Source organism: Hippoglossus hippoglossus, chromosome 6 (genome assembly GCF_009819705.1).
Source record: "Hippoglossus hippoglossus isolate fHipHip1 chromosome 6, fHipHip1.pri, whole genome shotgun sequence".
NCBI lineage: Eukaryota > Metazoa > Chordata > Actinopteri > Pleuronectiformes > Pleuronectidae > Hippoglossus > Hippoglossus hippoglossus.
The window spans coordinates 3,421,897-3,438,876 of NC_047156.1; the positions used below are offsets into that span (position 1 = coordinate 3,421,897).

Sequence of the window (16,980 nt, forward strand, 5' to 3'; positions counted from 1 at the left end):
AATGACAGAACTACACACGTGCTATGTGGGCCAATGGATGATCAAGTTGTCGTCTCTCTGTCTCTGTCGTCAACCTCAGTTGTGTTTCCTGCCCACATCTGTTAAATCTGTCTCTCGGTTGTTTTTGTATTTTCTACCATGAATGAACGTTCTGTCGATGAAGCTCCTTCGTGATCTCACGGTCGACCAAGTAGCACCGACAGTTCAAATATATCTCATCAATTAAAAAAGCATTATGAAAATGATCTGGTTCATGATTGATGCTTGATCATTTTTAAGAATGAACCTCAGGTGTCAACTTTACCCACAATGCAACTCGAGAGCGAGAAGGTACAGATGTTGGAGTAAAGGTTTTCTGATTCCAATATATCTGCCGATAAACATGTTTTAAAAAATTGGCATCAATTCCCAAGATGTCGTCATCAAGCTGTTACGACAAAGAAATGTAAATGAGGCTTCAACCATAAACTTTGTAATAAATATAAGAAAATAACTAAATATGTGAAATTAAGAGGAAAAAATATCTTGTGCATCGTTCATTCTGTAAAATTAAAGTTTTTATATCAGCAAACGAATTGTTCAGGAGGCTGGCGGTCCAAGTTCTTAATAACCTACAGCGCCACCTTGAGGACAGAGGATCCAACAGGTGGAGGCCAGTGTGAGAACAGTCTTTCTTCATTCTGCTAAACGATTAAACAAGTTGTTTGCTGTTGCTGTTGGAAAGTTGTTCACGAACGAATTCCTTCAATTCTGCAGTTCAGTAATTTCTGTCTCCGTCTACTACGAAGAAGAAACGGCTGCATTCCTTTCCGTTGAGTTATTCTGGGTTGAATTGAACTCATGGGTTTCGTCTCGGCCGTGGGCTGGATTCAGTGATGCAGGTTGATTTCATCAGGGGTGATGAGCGTCGGCGTGCTCGGGGCCTGGAGCTTTGCCTCCTTATCCAAGCTTAATAGGCCAGATCAGCCTGTGAATCTGTCACCCGTCCTTTTGGATGACGGCCCCACGGGAGAACTAATCTCCCTCAGAACCTTGGGAAAATGGGAAATAACCCCCGGAGCCGGCTAGCTGCGCTAACGAGATTTGGGAAAGCCGGTGGTGAGTGGGGGTCACATGCCCTCTCTCCCCCCACGGTTCCCAGATGCCAGGTCTTCCTGTCGGGCCAATCAGGTCACGTCCTGGGCAGGCGGTGGAAAGAGACAGCGTGGTGGCTCTGAGCTGAACCCTCGACGCCCCTCAGACTCTCTGGTTCCTCCCTCGTCATATGTCCCACCAGCCTGTACCTCTCCCCGTCCACCTCGTCCGTTGAACTCTGCGTCTTCCCTCCTGCTTCCCCGTCTGTCTCACATGTCTCACCCCTTTCATTCCTCGTCCGTTTGTCCCCCTCAGTGCCGACACTCAAATGTGTGTCTGGCTGATTTGACTTTTTAAAAAGGGGTCAACTGACTCCGGTTCACATGATTTGGAATCGAACCAGACTCCAGTCGGGAAGCGGTTGACTTCAGACTTGACAGAATCACCAGTGACTCAAGACTTTAGCCTTTTGACTCGGAGCGACTTGATATCCTGCCTCAGCCCGAAGATTAAAAAACGATGATATAACAGAAGTGCACCAGGAATCAACTTGATCAGTTGACAATCATGTGACACGGAGGCTGGAATCAGTCAGAAAGAAGCCAATCAGAGTCAGCGAGGACCTTTCTGTCGTCGTTAAAAAACAAATGACAACGTACAAATACATCACAGGACAATCAAAAGAAAGAAGAGGTACTTGTTTTGCTTCTAAACGTATTTAAGTCTGTAGTATTCATCCTCTGGGAACCATGACAGATTTCAGCAGTGGTGGATGAAGGATTTTATATCGGGGGCCATTAAGGGGCCACAATTTACACAGAGGGGCCAATTATACGTCCAACATCCATGTTCTATTCCTGACTCAGTAAGGGGCACATTGACTCGACTATTGACAGGACAAGGACACTTCAGGGACCAATCCACCAATCGCCAGTCAGTCTCTTACTAATTAAAGTGATTAAGTGATTTACACTGCAGACAGCCACCAGGGGGCAATGGAGACGCTTTGGCTTCACTTTCTAGAGGCTGTCACGTCGTCCATCTTTAAATAAGGTTTTAATGCACTGGGTAAAAGTGAGCGTGCAGCAGTAAATTGATTTCTGTGGCTTGAAAATAAAACTCACATTTTATAAACTGACATTTGGTTGAAGGTTTTTTTATTTTGTTTAACTCAAAGCGTTTTGACTTGTGTACAAACAAATCAATTCTGTGCATGAAATCTATTTAAGTCAACGTGGCCACTTCTCGCCTGTTCATGTAAACTGAGTATTTCTGTCTGCTTCATGTTTACTTCTCCTCAGGAAGGACAAGAGCAGAGTGACGAGTTACGGACACAGTCATTCTTAATGTTCACGTCGTAGGATTCAGGCTTTTAGAGGAAGAACCACGAGCAGCAGTTTGATTTCCATGTTCTGACTCTGAGCAGCAGTGGGGTGTTGAACCTTCGTCCCCGAGGATCAACACTAATGGGAAAGTCCTCGGTGCTGCACAGACTCCGTCACCTGCTCCCGTCAACACACGAGCTCTGAATCCTGTTTGAAATGAGCAGTGAAACCTCACCTGACCTGCTCCACGTTCCTCTGCCCCCCCGTCACACACAAAACACCTTAACCCTTCATCTTCACTCGTTCGTTTCTATGTATTTCAAACATGTTAATAAAAAAAAAAAAGAGAGAAATTCTGTGAAAAACAAGTGAAGAAAATAAACAGAAAAAAGTATTTGCATAGTTATCTATAGCAAAAAGAGAGGAAGATAAACTAAGGAGCAATAAATACTAAGTGACCAAATAAAGAAACATTGTCGAATCCCCTCTTCATCCCTGCACCTTGTCCACAACATATCTTTGTACTTTATTCTTCTCAGCCTGACGTGTGATCACACTGGTTTTATTATTAATATTCAGCCTGATCTTTTAAAAACAGCCTTGTTTCTGTGGGACTCTCTCATTGGCCTTTTAGAGCTTGTTTCAGAGCAGCCATTTTGAAGTGAAATCGTAAACTCGGGTGTTTCTCATCACGTTAATGAAGCTTCTCGTCTGTTTAGACTCTTAAATCATGTGATTAGTGAAACTAGTGTTTTTTATTGTAGGATTTACTTACTTAACTTTTTTCAATCTCCCCCTCATCCCCCTCCACAAAGTTAATCATTGTGGGAATAATATAATGTAATTGAATAATGTACAGTCATTTTAAAAGGTCTTGATTTGAAAGAAACTCCAGATAATGTATATTATGATTTGTCGCTATACAAATCAAATTTTAGTTTAGAGAAACCATGTTAACAGGAAGAAACCTCCAGGACCTGACTCCACGTGCCTCGTCCGGTTGGTGCGTTCACTTGTCTGCATGAAAACCTCGTTTCACCGCAGCACCGCCACCTCTCCTGTGGTCAGGCTGGAGTAAAACCACCTCTCTGGGTGTTTTTCAGTTTCCCAGCAGCCCCTGAAGGCAGCAGCACACCTCCACCGGACCCTCCCCCCCCACCGGCTCACCCTCCTCTCGCCCGGCCCACAAACCCGCACCTGGAGCCCGCAGCCCGGGGAGCGTCGCCGGGAGAGAGCCGCCTTCGAGCCACCGTGCAGCATGGAGGAGTTAGCCAGAGAGAGCATCAGCCTGCTGGCTTCAGCCTCGGCCAAGCCCCCGCTGGACGTGTCCGCCGGCCCGCGGCTCGGCTCCGTGGGGGCCATCTTCATCATGCTGAAGTCCGCCCTGGGCGCCGGGCTCCTCAACTTCCCCTGGGCCTTCGAGAGAGCCGGGAGCATCCGCAGCGCCGTCACCGTGGAGCTGGTGGGAACTGACTTTATATTCTGTTTAAATACTAAAGTGTAGAATCATGAGAAGACACGTGTGCTCCTAGAGGACTGAGGAGGATGCTCCTCAGGTTCATCAAAGTTGCTGCTGCCAAACTTTAGAAAATACTCAAACTCAGAAGCAACCTTTTTCATTTTTAAATTATGTATTTATTCTGGAAGTTTGTGTGCGTGTGTGTGTGTGTGTGTTGGATCTTATCTGTTCCAGGTCCACTGAGATCAATTAAGTAGATTCTGATCTGTTCCACCTGAAGAGGCCGTGTCACACTATCACTTTTCACTTTATCAGGCAGATGTGGATCTATTTTCTCCTGCCTGTCAAAACTCCACATGGTTATTGTGTTGAATCTTGATGTTTGACACTTCCTGTGCAGAACTGGACTGATTGTTTGCAGCTTTTTTCACCTCATTAGTTCATCAGTTCAATTAACTAACTTGAGACTTCTCTGGTTTTAGTTCATGTGTGAAAAGTTCCTCATCTCCTGTTTCAAATCCCAGGATCAGTCAGATCTGGATCTATTTTCTCCTCCTGTCATAATTAACATGTTTATTGTATTTAATCATTTTTTATTTACACTTATTCTCGTCTCTTCCTCCTCATTACTTAATTTCAATTAACTTACTTCCTCTGGTTTTAGTCACAAGTTCCTCTTTTGAATCCCAGCACTTTGTCTCTGGTCGTCTCACGTGTGTGTGAGGGGGAGAAATTCTTCACTCCACATTATTTTAAAACTTGTCCTAAGCACAAAACCACATTATCCTGTTGTGTGAATAAATTATAAATCCTTCTTTATTCTCTGTCTGTCCCTCTTGTCTTTTTGGATAAATCCCCTCGCAGTAATAGTTTCCATGATCTGTTCCTCCTCCTCCTCAGCTCTTTGTGTCTTTGTTGTGTTTGTGTGTCCGTGCTCATCATTTGTCTTCCTGCAGACTTTTGACAAAATGTGGTTTGACTGTGTTTTGACGTGCGTCCCCCACGTCCTCACTTTCACTGTCAGGCTGGACAGACTCGTTTTCTCGCGGCTCGTCCTTTGGCCGTTTTGATTTGACGCCCTCGTTGATTCACTGTCGTGTTCGATTTCAAAGATGAAGGTGATATCGAAACATTAGTAGAGAATCATCTCGTCTGGAAACAAAGAATGTTTTTGTTTTTCCACATTTCCACGCTAAAGTGAAGTAAACCAGTGCAGAGCCTGTTGGGAATGAGCTGTTTTCTTGGTCTGTGGTGATGCTGGTTGCAGCTTTTCTTTGTGAAACTGTTAATCTGAGCTGCAGATGAAGACCTGCTGCTGCACCAGAGAGCGCCGGTCACCTGTTGGTTCAAAGTTAACCAATGTTGAACGAATCCAAATTCAACACTGCACTTCATTGGGTTTCTGTTGACTGAATCCATTCATTTGTTTTTTGGGTTTTTTATTGTTATTGTAGGACTGGAGGAGGCACAGCTGTTTAATTTAGGCTATTTTTTATTCAAGTGTATATACAGTAATCACTTCTGGGTGGTGTAGGGTTTTAAATTTATAACTGTACTAAGTAATATCAGCTATAGAATCTGCTGCTGGAACCGGTAAAGGGTTTGTTTGCTCTGTTAAAATCGCTCTGATGTGGTTTTCCTCGTATAATCTCTCTTTTCTGTGAACAGTGTAGTTGGTGCGACACGAGGCCGAAAGCTTATATAAATAATTCCCAATTTAACCAGATGTGGTCCTTTGCTCTTTTCCAGAGTCACTTCCAGGTGTTTTTTCCCCCTCACATCTTCCATAGATCAAATTTTAATAATTGCTTCTTACAGAAACTAATTCCAGACTGTGACCTTTCCAGCCGTTCAACAGGGAACTTGTAAGTGTTTCCCTCTCCTCTCTGTTTAGGTTGCGTAGCTGTTTTGCTTATTGTCACTGAACCTTTCATCTTCCACTCGTCTCATTGGACGACAGTAAATCACTGCTCATTATCAGCGTCTCACCCCGGACGCCACTGACATTAATCCTGACCGGCAGCGATTCAGAGGTAACCTCCTGGTTCATGGAGATTACTGCACGTCGCACCTCGGCTGCAACATGAAGGTTTAACAGGGTTTGAAAGTTTTGACGGGAAAGTTCAGGATGGTCACCGGCTGTCGTCCTGATCCCTTTTTTATTATGTTCTGTTTTTATTATGACAGTTGTGGAAGATATAAGCCGACACAGGATCATAGGATTAACTTATTGTTGTTGACTCATCTGTATCCGCTGCCTGTGTCTGTATCCAGAGAATCATGGGGATGACATGAGGGTTCAAACTTTACTGTGAATTCACTTTTTATTATCTGCTCTTTCAGATAGTTGCTCTTCATCTGCCTTGTTTTCCTCATCAGGTCCATTCACAACAGTTCTTTAATTCAATTAAATACACTTGTCAAATTGCATTCTAGCCACAAATGACTCATCAATCCAGATGTTTCTATAATTGTATAAGTGTTACTAATAAAACTAGATGTTGGAAATAAAAAAGACCTTTAATTCAATTCAATTTTATTTGTAAAGCATCAAGTCATAATATACATATCAAGACCTTTACGTCCAAGTTTACCGTTACCTTTCCCTCAAGTTCTGGGACTATCGTACAGAATCTACGCAAACTAGCAGTTTCCACTTTACTAGAATTTAACGGGAGGCGTAGGTGGGACGAAATTTGACGGTGCGGCCGACTCGCAATTCTCTTTGTTTGTATGGCTCCAAATTACGATATAAATTAAATGGGTTATGGTTAAAAACTGATAGAGAATACGGTCAAGACCTAACAATAGCTAGAAAGACACTCGAAGAGCGCATGACTCCGCTAACGCTCGACCGTGCAATGTTCTAGAAACTGGAAAAAAAAAAAAATACCTGCAATCACCCCCTTCATTAAATCTGCTCCAAGAGTTTATGGGTTCTTCTTTGGCCCAAGTATCAAAAAATCTTTAATGTTTTTTGCGTAATTCTGCCAAGAGACAATTGGCAATGAAAACATTGAACCCACTTAGAGGTCACAAAGAGAGATGCTCAACAGTTCCAACAATGAACACTTGGTGGCAGTGGAGAGAAAATCTTCACTTTAAAGCTATAAAGTCAAATCTTCAGTGTGTTTCCTTACAGATGTGAGTTCCTACCTTCTTTAAACTGCATCATCTGTTTCTCTGAGCTTCTCTCTCCTTCCTCCGCTCAGGTTTCCCTCGTCTTCCTCATCAGTGGGCTCATCATCCTGGGCTACTCCTCCTCCATCAGCGGCCAGTGCACGTACCAGGCGGTGGTGAAGGAGGTGTGCGGGCCGGCCATCGGTCAACTGTGTGAGATCTGCTTCGTCTTCAACCTTTTCATAATCTCTGTGGCCTTTCTGGTCATCGTGGACGACCAGCTGGAGAAGTGTGAGTTAAAGACAAACTGTTTTTTGCAGCTTCAGTCCTTTTTTGTGTCAAATCTTATTTAGCTTCATCATAAGTATTAACTTTTGTCAATAACTCTTTGAGTTTGAACGTTTTGTTGCGAGTTGTTTATCTGAATTTACCATCTGGTTGATTCCGACGTCTCTCCTCCTCTTATGGAGGCGTGGACGACCCTTATGGGACCTTTCTGTGACCTTGCTTGGCTTTTTTTTTTTGTCCTCTCTCCATTAAAGGGCAGATTCATGTCTTCGGTTTGTCTCATTGAATGAAACACGATAGTTCAGATTGTGGTTAAATGACGACTGGCATGTGACCCACAGAGAAATAACCGAATCTGAATGTGGTCTGGAGCTGGTTGTTGTTTCTGTTGAGTCTCGAAATTATCGTCAGGATCAGCGACTGTCCGGAAAGATGGACAACGAGTCTCCAGCTTCTCCCGTTGACCAAAAATGAAGCCAAACTATTCTTGATAGGGGTTCGGCCATCTTGAACTTGCCCTGATCAGTCTCAGCTGTCAATCATGATGTTTCACCTTGTTTTAATAGCATCAATAACTATTTAAAAATCAAACTCATCAGAAAAACCTATAGGAACATTTTATTTGATGGGTACTTTGACTTTTTAGTTTGCAAACAACCTCTAGGAGGCGATCGAAATAATTAATTTTCATCTTCGAGGACAGTTTGCATTTATTTGCTTCCTACACAAAATTTTGTTTTACCTGATCATCTCTCTCTCTCTGTGTGTGTGTGTGTGTGTGTGTGTGTGTGTGTGTGTGTGTGTGTGTGTGTGTGTGTGTGTGTGTGTGTGTGTGTGTGTGTGTGTGTGTGTGTGTGTGTGTGTGTGTGTGTGTGTGTGTGTGTGTGTCTTTCAGTGTGCGGCTCCATGTATGAGCTGATAACTGGTTTGCCGGAGTCCGAGTTACCGCACCACTTCTACACAGACCAGCGCTTTGCTCTGGTGTTGCTCTGCGTCCTCCTCATCCTCCCACTGTCCATCCCCAAAGAGATCAGCATCCAGAAATACATCAGGTCAGGTTTAACGTGTGTGTGTGTGTGTAGTTACACTGCATGTCTACACACATGCTGTGTATAGAACTATACTGTATTTAATACAAGGTTTTCAAGCTATATTTTGACTCATTTATAGCTTTAGTGTGGATTTATTAATGTTTTCAATTTGCCAATGCTGGGATTTCTTTTCTAATTCACATTAATGTCCTACTTACAAATATCAATTATTTTGGTTTTACCGACCCCAAAGTTCAGTTTTGTGTCTCAGTGTGTGTTGTTCTTTTTTAAGGACACACAGCGTTGGTCTGGTTTCTGTCTGAAGCAGATGATTTGTCTCTGTCCTCTCTCAGTGGTCTGGGCACTCTGGCTGCGACCTACCTGACTGTAGCCATCATCGTCAAATACCACACCACGCCTTCTGTCCTGGTTCACATCACCCCTCTCTACAGCAGCGGGTAGGTACACCTGTGTGTGTGTGTGTGTGTGTCTGTGTGTGTGTGTTTGTGTGTTTGTAGAAATGATGGAATCCAGGGCTGCAAGCAATGTGTGCGTTTCACTGGTCACGACTGCTCATGAATTTATTCTGTATTGTTTGGACAGAAGTGAAGCAAGAAGAGAAAAAAACATGAATAATAATTATAATAGAATTCTTAACAGTGTAAATAGGTTTTTGTGTCTTTTTAAAAAGTATTTTTTTAACTTCCAGGTCGTCTTTTCTTTTCTGTGTCATAAATCAATCCATCGATGGAGCTGGTCCTTGTTATGAGGTTCCTTTTAGGAAGTATGGCCGTCGTGAGTAATGTCCATAAATCTGCAGTGACTCCCGGCTGCCAGGACAGACGCCGTAGATCAAACCTCGCTCGTCTCTCTCGCTCTGAATGACCCACCTCGCTGCTGTCAGCCCTCGTGTGTGTGACTGACAGATGAACGCGCTGCTAAAGTGACTCTAAATGCCACGACATTATGAACGGTGCCCTAATAACCACGCTTTTTTTTTCTTCTTCTCCTCGTGCTCTTGTGGCATTTGTGATCTTGGGAGAATGACTGTGGTGTGTGTGTCTGCTCGTATCTGTGCAGGATCAGCTCCTGGGCCTCCATGTTCAGCGTCATCCCCACCATCTGCTTCGGCTTCCAAGTGAGTGAAGCAACATGTTGTGTTTTCCTGTTGGAACGTTCGAGACCCGGTGAACGTACGTAACCGAGGCCACTCAGAGTGTGTGTGTGTGTTTGTGTTTGTGTTTGTGTAAGTATGATGTTGACGTCAGGAGAAAAGTCGTGGCATCAGTTCGCTGCGTTTGCAAAATGTAATTTTCTCATTTGCTCCAAAATAATCCGACATAAATGGAATTAAAGTTCAGGTGAATTTCGTGATATTTTATCTTAATACAATTCAAGATAGAATATTTCACATCGATCAATATCGTTATTTTTTACAATTTAATTTTTGTTTTAAAGACTGAATTTTGCTCCTGAGTGAAGTTTGTGGTTTTACATTCACATTTAACAAATCTAAGGTCGATCAATTGTTATACGCTCACAATGCACAATAAATATATCAATATATATATTGCTATTGATGAAAATGATGTAATAATCATTGATATTGTTTTATTGTTCAGCTCTAATTTATACTAACGTGCAAATGCACGAATGGTTGGCAGGAAATTAACGATTCTTCAGGTGAAGGTTTTCTATGACGATGATAAAACTAATCTACACTCACAGGTTCACCCTGATGAAACAGATACACTATGATGCAACAGGCCTTGATCATCATGAGGATGATAATGTTCACTTTGGATTGAATCTGTTGAAATTATTATTTAATTTGTGATTCTGTTGAACTGAGTTATACTGAGAGGTGTTCCTAATATTTAGCTCACACCATTTATGTTTGACAGGTGGATTTTTTGTTTTCAATGGACAGAATCAGGCCAACTGCTGTAGTTGTGCTGACGTGTCTGGATCATTCCTCAGTAACAGAGACTCTGGTTCTGCAAATAAAAACTGCTGCTGATTTTAATTTAATCGTTTTAGATACTGAGCAGCACAGTTGAGAATCCATTGACCTCCACTGTACCGGGATCATAAAACTAAAGCCCGTGAGGAAATGATATTTGGAATCTGGCCTCATCTCATGGCCTCAGCATCTTCGTTGCCAATAAGTCCGACAGTGAGCTGATGCACTGAGAGTATTCTCAGTAATGTTTGGGAGCGTTCTCCGGAGAGTGTGATGAAGTGTAGTGTAAAGGTCGGCGGGCTGGCGCCGCCTGCGGCCTCACCGGGAGCTCCGCACACTGAGCTTTCATATTTAATAACCGGTTGGAGTATGGGAGGAAAAAGATCATTCTGTCAATCTAAAGCAGCACAGACTGATGTGTTACTTCCCAAGTTGCCACGGTAACCCTGACGGCTGCTGATGGAATCTAATAACAGGCGCTGGAAGGTGTGAGAGGATTGATGCGTGTCCTCTCACACAAACACACATGCAGACGCGCTCCCTCAGGCTGAGTGATTGCAGAGCAAAGGGCTGAAAAGCGACGTGATGAGATCCTGAGAGCAGCGGAGGAGGCCGAGGCGGCGAGGGGGGGGGGGCGAGGCGGCGAAGGGGAAGCGAGGTTTCAAACCGAACAATGGCAGCTGGGATCATGTGGGTACACGAGCCTGTGGCCCGACCCCTGCCACGGTTTAACTGGGCTCATCGTGCTGCTCCGAGCCCGAAGCTTTCATCTAATTCCCCATCTCATCTCAGTTCATCACAGAAACCGAGATCAGAGACAATGAGACCTTTTGGATCTTCAGCCTGTGAAAACACTGCTGGTGGCCAGAGACTCACGATCTGTCTGAACCCGTGTCCTGCTTCATCTGGATTTCATCTCCACCTGGTTTTTAATTCAAACCAAAAACTTTAATCTAATGTTACACTTGAAATCTGTTAAATTTAAAAACTGGAATCCGACCCATTTATCAGAAATTGGCCGACATGAGTCTTTCACAGAAATATCAGGTTTGACTTCTTAGTTTGCTTCTATGAAAACTTTTACAGAACAAACAATTCAGACATGATGGGAATTTGTTTATATTTTAAATTAAAAAAGTACATTTTCTGTATTTTCAAGTTCTATACGTTTGTTTGTGATTATTTTTTCTTTTTATTTATTGCTATTTATAATAGTTTCAGTCAACATATCGGCATCGTGCTCAGAGATCCATATCTTATCAGGTTTTCGATTAAAAAAAACCTTCATTCTCTCAGGTTTTGTTTGAACGTGGTTCCAGATGTTCACTCTCCTTCCTCTTCTCTGTGCGTTTCAGTGCCACGAGGCGTCCATCGCCATCTACAGCAGCATGGAGAACCAGCGGCTCTCTCACTGGGTCTTCATCTCCGTCATCTCCATGATCTTCTGTCTCATCATCTATTCCCTCACAGGTCAGATTTCTGCTTCCTCTCTCTCTCTCAAACATCACAGTGCAAATCTCTCCACACACATTCCTCTTGCAATATCAGCGCCAGAAGAAACGGTGACATGAAGTAAGATAAGTGGGTTCGCGGTGATGACTGGATTCCTCTTGTGCATCATGAAGCTGGCTCAGTTTTTAGAAATGTTCCGCGTGGCTGTGGATTCATTGTGAGATTATTCTAATTAATTTCTAATGAATTCTGATTGTAGCTGCATGTTAATTTCTCTTAATTTATTGAATTCCTGACGGAGTCGATGCTTTTCCACACTCGCTGTGGATCAGACGTGTTCATTTAATATTCAGAGACGTCCACACGGAGGAAGCTTCCTCCAGCAACAACTCCGGAACATCATAAGATCTATGACTCAATGCAATTCATACTGAAATATTAGATGCATCATTCTTGCATCCTCACAGAGAAAGAACCAGGAAGTTGATGATTTTACTGACTTTGGCCTTAATTGATTGTTTCTTTGAGAACCTGAGTTCTGCTGGTTCTTCTGTTTCTGCCATGAATCCATCCCCTCTTGTTTTGATCAGTCTGCATTAACTCACTCCCACTCAGGCCACACAGAGAAACTCCCTCTGCAGCTCAAAGCTTTATTCTCTTCCACTGAATCAGTTTCATTCTGCTCACTCAGCTTCACTCGCCAATAAGTTGATCTGCCAGGATTTTAATCACCATTAACAATATTGAGTTTTTTTTTTTCTTTTCATCATTTTATTAATCCTGATGAACGTGCTTCTCTCGTTTAGTTTCCGGCCCTTCAGGATATTTATCTTACCATCAGCCAAGAGTGACGGAGGAGGAGGCGGCTTTCTACTCGTACATGAAAATGATTTTAGATCCCCCCCCCCCCCCCGAGTCTCTCGGCTGCTGCTTTGAGAGTTCAAGCTTTATTTTAGAGAACGAGTGCGATGCCTGTCGAGACCCAAGTGTCCAGACATTTTCCAGAGTTCATGTCAGAGAACGGCAGCGGAGGACAGAGTCCAACTGACAAATCATCCCTGCTTCACTCTTTGGTTTCAAGGAACAAGGACTGGACTCAACCAGAAACACAGCTCTTCCTGTCACTGTCACTGATTTATGAATTTTGCTGTCGAATATGAAGGTCGGAAGATTCCTTTGCAGTCATTTTTATCTCAGAACTTTTTGCAGTATTTTCTCGAGCGTGCACGTCGTCCTCTCTGAATCTGGCTCAGATGAATTAGTGGCGTCTTTAAGCACAACACAATAAAAACATTATTTATTGACCATGTTCACATCACGATCAATAATTGTTATTTCAATCAAATTTTACTAGTTTTAATCATAGTGCTGCACAATAGAAAATCTATTTCACCTCATCCTCTCACTGTTTGTGCTGAGTCAGCTCTCTCTCTCTCGGTTGCAGGGGTTTATGGGTACCTGACATTTGGGAAGGACGTGAAGTCCGACATTCTGATGTCGTACACGGGCGAAGACATCCTGATGCTCATCGCCAGGCTGCTCTTCGGAATCTCCATCATCACCATCTATCCCATCATCCTGCTGCTGGGCAGGTGACGTCACATCACTTCAAAAGTTTGCAACTTCACCACTAGGTGTCACCAAACTCTACCGACTGAACCTTTAAAGGATCCATCTGAAACTGGGAGAAAACCTTTAAATCAACTATTATAAACCTCCTTGAATGTTTTTTTTCTTGATCTTTATTTAAGAGTGTGGTCTTGTCAGCTCGACTAAGTGATATTCTCTAGTTGTGTCTAAATCTGACCTGATGTGAATGTAGATTTCTTTTAAAACAAATATGACAGAAGATCAGACTCGTCTTCTCTCTGTCATCTCTCAGATCCGTGATCCAGGACCCCCTGCTGAGTTGGCGGCGGCGGCGTTACGGCGTGGTGACGGTGAACTTCGAAAGCCGCAGCCGCTACGTGCTGACAGTCCTGTGGATCACGGTGACGCTGCTCATCGCCGTCTTTGTGCCAGACATCAGCAAGGTCATCAGTGTCATCGGAGGCATCAGCGCCTTCTTCATCTTCATCTTCCCAGGTAACGCTCCGGTCACAGATTCCTACTCTGTCAGACGTGATGTGAGCGTCTAACCTTGTGTCTGTGTCGGAACAGGACTGTGTTTGATGTTCGCCATGCAGTCGGAGCCCGTGTCCTTGAGGACCAGGTGAGGAAAACGTCAACTGTTCATAAACTGGAACTAAACACCTGGGTTTCGAGGTTGAAACCTTCACGTTCTTGACTTTTTTTTGTTTTCTTGTTATTAACGACGCGTCTTCTCTGCAGAGTCGTCCTCACGGTTTGGGGCGTCGTGACGCTGATCTGCGGAGCCTTCATCTTCGGCCAGAGCAGCACCATCGCCGTCATGCAGTTCCTCGGAAAGATCTGACTGTTCCACTCCCCTCGCCGCTTCAGGTGTTGTCATGGAGACTGCGGTCACCGGGTCCGAACTCGTTCCCCCCCTTTCTCCTCCCGAGAGCCCACGTTGAGTTATGGCCGCCGAGGACTCTTTACAAATGAACATGACCCCTGAACAGTCAAGTGGTCCCTCAACACCTCCCTCCCTCCGTCAGTGCCGCTGTGTTACGTTCTCTCGGGTCACCCGACCGCCCGGTGACGAGCGGCGCCCGTGCCCCCGTCATGCCGAGATGATCTGATTGAAATCCTCAGGTATTTCTGCACCTTTTGTTTGTTTTGTGTCGGTGCAGATTTGTACATATCAGTATTCAACCTGTCTGTGTTCGGTCTGTGTGTGAGATGAAGAGCACGGTGTTGTACAAACGTGTTTAAATTATCAGTCAAATAAAACACATTTCCAGGACCTGGAGGATTCCACTGCCATGAGGAAGTCTGAGTGTGTATGTTTAGAAAGAGGAGCTGCTTCCTGACATGTGATTGGTCAGTGATGTGTATGAAAATGTTGCCATTTTAATCCTCATAAAACCATAAAATAAACCGGAGTAGATTGAGGATTGTTCCACGTTCATTAAGACACAAGATTAATCATCATTCATCCACAAAGCTTTTCACACACACGTTTCAAATCAAAGCCACGTGACACTTCCTTGTTTCTCAGTTTTCTAGTTTTATTGAATTGCATCACTCTACATCATCTAGAATTTCAACAAGATATTCTTTAAAGACCAAATATAATACTTGCATCCCTGCAATAAGTCTCTACACTTAAGAAGAGAAAGCCGTTTACTGAAACATACATTAAGAATTAATATTTCATTAAACATTGCCATAAAAGTGACTTCATTCATGTATGCCTTTTTTTTTTTTCTTCTAGTCATATAGTGTATATTTCATATAATAGATTTTAGTCTCTGTCTTCTTCATAGGAATACTAGAAAAGAAAGAAGGTAAGAAAAGCACAAAACCCATTGAAGAGTAGCATGGCCTAATACTACAGCAAAGAAGTTACTGGACATTCAGTTGACATGCACTCAGTTAAAGGATAGAAAAGAACACACCCGCGGAGGGGAGGAGTTACGGCCTTGATGTATATTCTCGATTGGCTCGGTGTCATGTGACAACACGTGTTGAGGTAAAACGCTTCCTGACCCGCCAGCGTCTCTACGGCTACACGACCTCCTCCTGTCCTCGCTCGCGTCGCCAGGAGAACGTCCGGTCGAGGTCAGTTTCACTACATTTCACTCGTTTCGTTGTGTGACCAAGCACATGTTGCGCTGAGGAGTCGTGGGATAGAAAAAGGAGCCGGTGGCACATGTCAGAGGGACATTTAGGAATGTTTCAACAGGAAACAGCGTCGGGCATTTTCTGATGATCGACCTCGCATGCACGACCCGACCCGGGGCCGGGCGCTGCGCACAGGAAGCGCCCTCTCGGTTAGAGCGCGTGGGCTGCGTTCAGCGGGGCTCCAGTACTGTGGTACTATGGCTGTCAGTGTGGTAAAGTCACTGACGTGTAAACATCAACCCATGCACTATGGCTTTGTGTTTCTGTTCAGAGCTCAGCAGCTAGTGTGACAGTTTGTAGCTGCACAGGAGTGAAGGAGTTATTTGATGAGTGGAAGCTTGAAGGACCCTGTGGAGTTGACTTGGGAACAAAAAGCAGCAGAATGCGGCGCCGTGGGAGCAGCTATTAAATATTAAATACTAAATATACGACGAGAATAAAATGGAAACATAATCGAAGCCAAACTATTTTTACAATCTGTAGTCGAGAGCGTTGGAAAAAAAGCTAAAACTAGTTCGTTGAGGAACGATAAGATGTTAAAATGTCGTAAATTATAATTTAGCTAATCCTTGGAGGGTTTTCAAAGTAATTTTACGACTCGTTTCCGAACAAGTTTTGTTTTGGGTTCGTATTCCATTTCATATAGAGACTCCACCCCCTAGTGTTCAATGTGTGGAAATGCAGTTCTTAACGGATAATAACCATCTGGAGGAAACTATTGCAGATTGTTTGTTTATTAAAATCTTATCAATATCTACTGATATATCCAAATAAATGAATGAATGATCTTTTCCACATTTATTTAACTTCAATTGATTTTTTTCGCACATAATTGGAATTCGTAAAGTGTCAAACTGGCTAAACAAATTTATATTTAATGATACAATTACACAGATTTACTATCAACGATGTCAAACAATTTTAATACGTTTTTTTATGCTAACTTCCATACGATTCAACCCCAAAAGTAAAATAATTCACCTCCAGTTGACTTGCATATGGACACAGCTACGTAGAAGCAAGATGGCAGCACCTGATATTTTGGCTTCGTTTTTTGGACAGTGGGAGGACGCGCAGATGAGTCGTCCATCTTTATTTACAGTCAGTTACAAAAACAGGGGCCCACTTTATATTGCTCTGCAGCGCTACCTGGTGGTCAGAAACTCCACAGAATACCTCAGACTCTTGGATATAAGTTTCATAGATAAAGCCTTTGCATGCATGTTCTACAAGTCTACCGTGATATACATTTATTTTACAGTATAAGTTATACTAACTCCACATGTTTCGGCCCGGCTCAACGCAGCCCAGCGCTCTAAAGGAAGAGAGATCGACGTTGTACCCGTGAAGCTGAATCCTCGCTCACTGCCACCACAGTTCTGTCGTTCACAGATGGAAAAGAAAATAGACCCAACACTGAGGCGGATGGTAAGATGGCACCGTTTTGAAAGTAGCTATAAAGAGCTGGAAAGGAGTGATTCATGAATAGTAGATCTTAAACCAGATAAACAGTAAGACTAT

General features: G+C 43.3%; 2 protein-coding genes across 3 annotated transcripts in view; both read left to right on the forward strand.

The window, feature by feature from the left end:
• The window catches only part of mbtps1 (membrane-bound transcription factor peptidase, site 1), a 19,460-nt gene extending 18,949 nt beyond the window's left edge, over positions 1-511 (forward strand). For both annotated transcript variants that reach the window (XM_034587793.1, XM_034587792.1), the window contains exon 23: positions 1-511. This exon is cut by the window's left edge and continues 653 nt beyond it. The gene's annotated coding sequence lies outside the window, so the exon portion shown is untranslated.
• A 3,041-nt stretch (positions 512-3,552) lies between these two features.
• Positions 3,553-14,598, forward strand: slc38a8a (solute carrier family 38 member 8a). Its single transcript, XM_034587900.1, has 10 exons — positions 3,553-3,861; positions 7,071-7,269; positions 8,162-8,318; positions 8,651-8,755; positions 9,378-9,435; positions 11,616-11,730; positions 13,157-13,304; positions 13,595-13,797; positions 13,873-13,924; positions 14,044-14,598. Exons 1-10 carry the CDS (start codon positions 3,658-3,660, stop codon positions 14,144-14,146), a joined length of 1,344 nt encoding a protein of 447 aa, XP_034443791.1. The 5' UTR covers positions 3,553-3,657; the 3' UTR covers positions 14,147-14,598.
• The last annotated feature ends 2,382 nt before the right edge of the window (positions 14,599-16,980 follow it).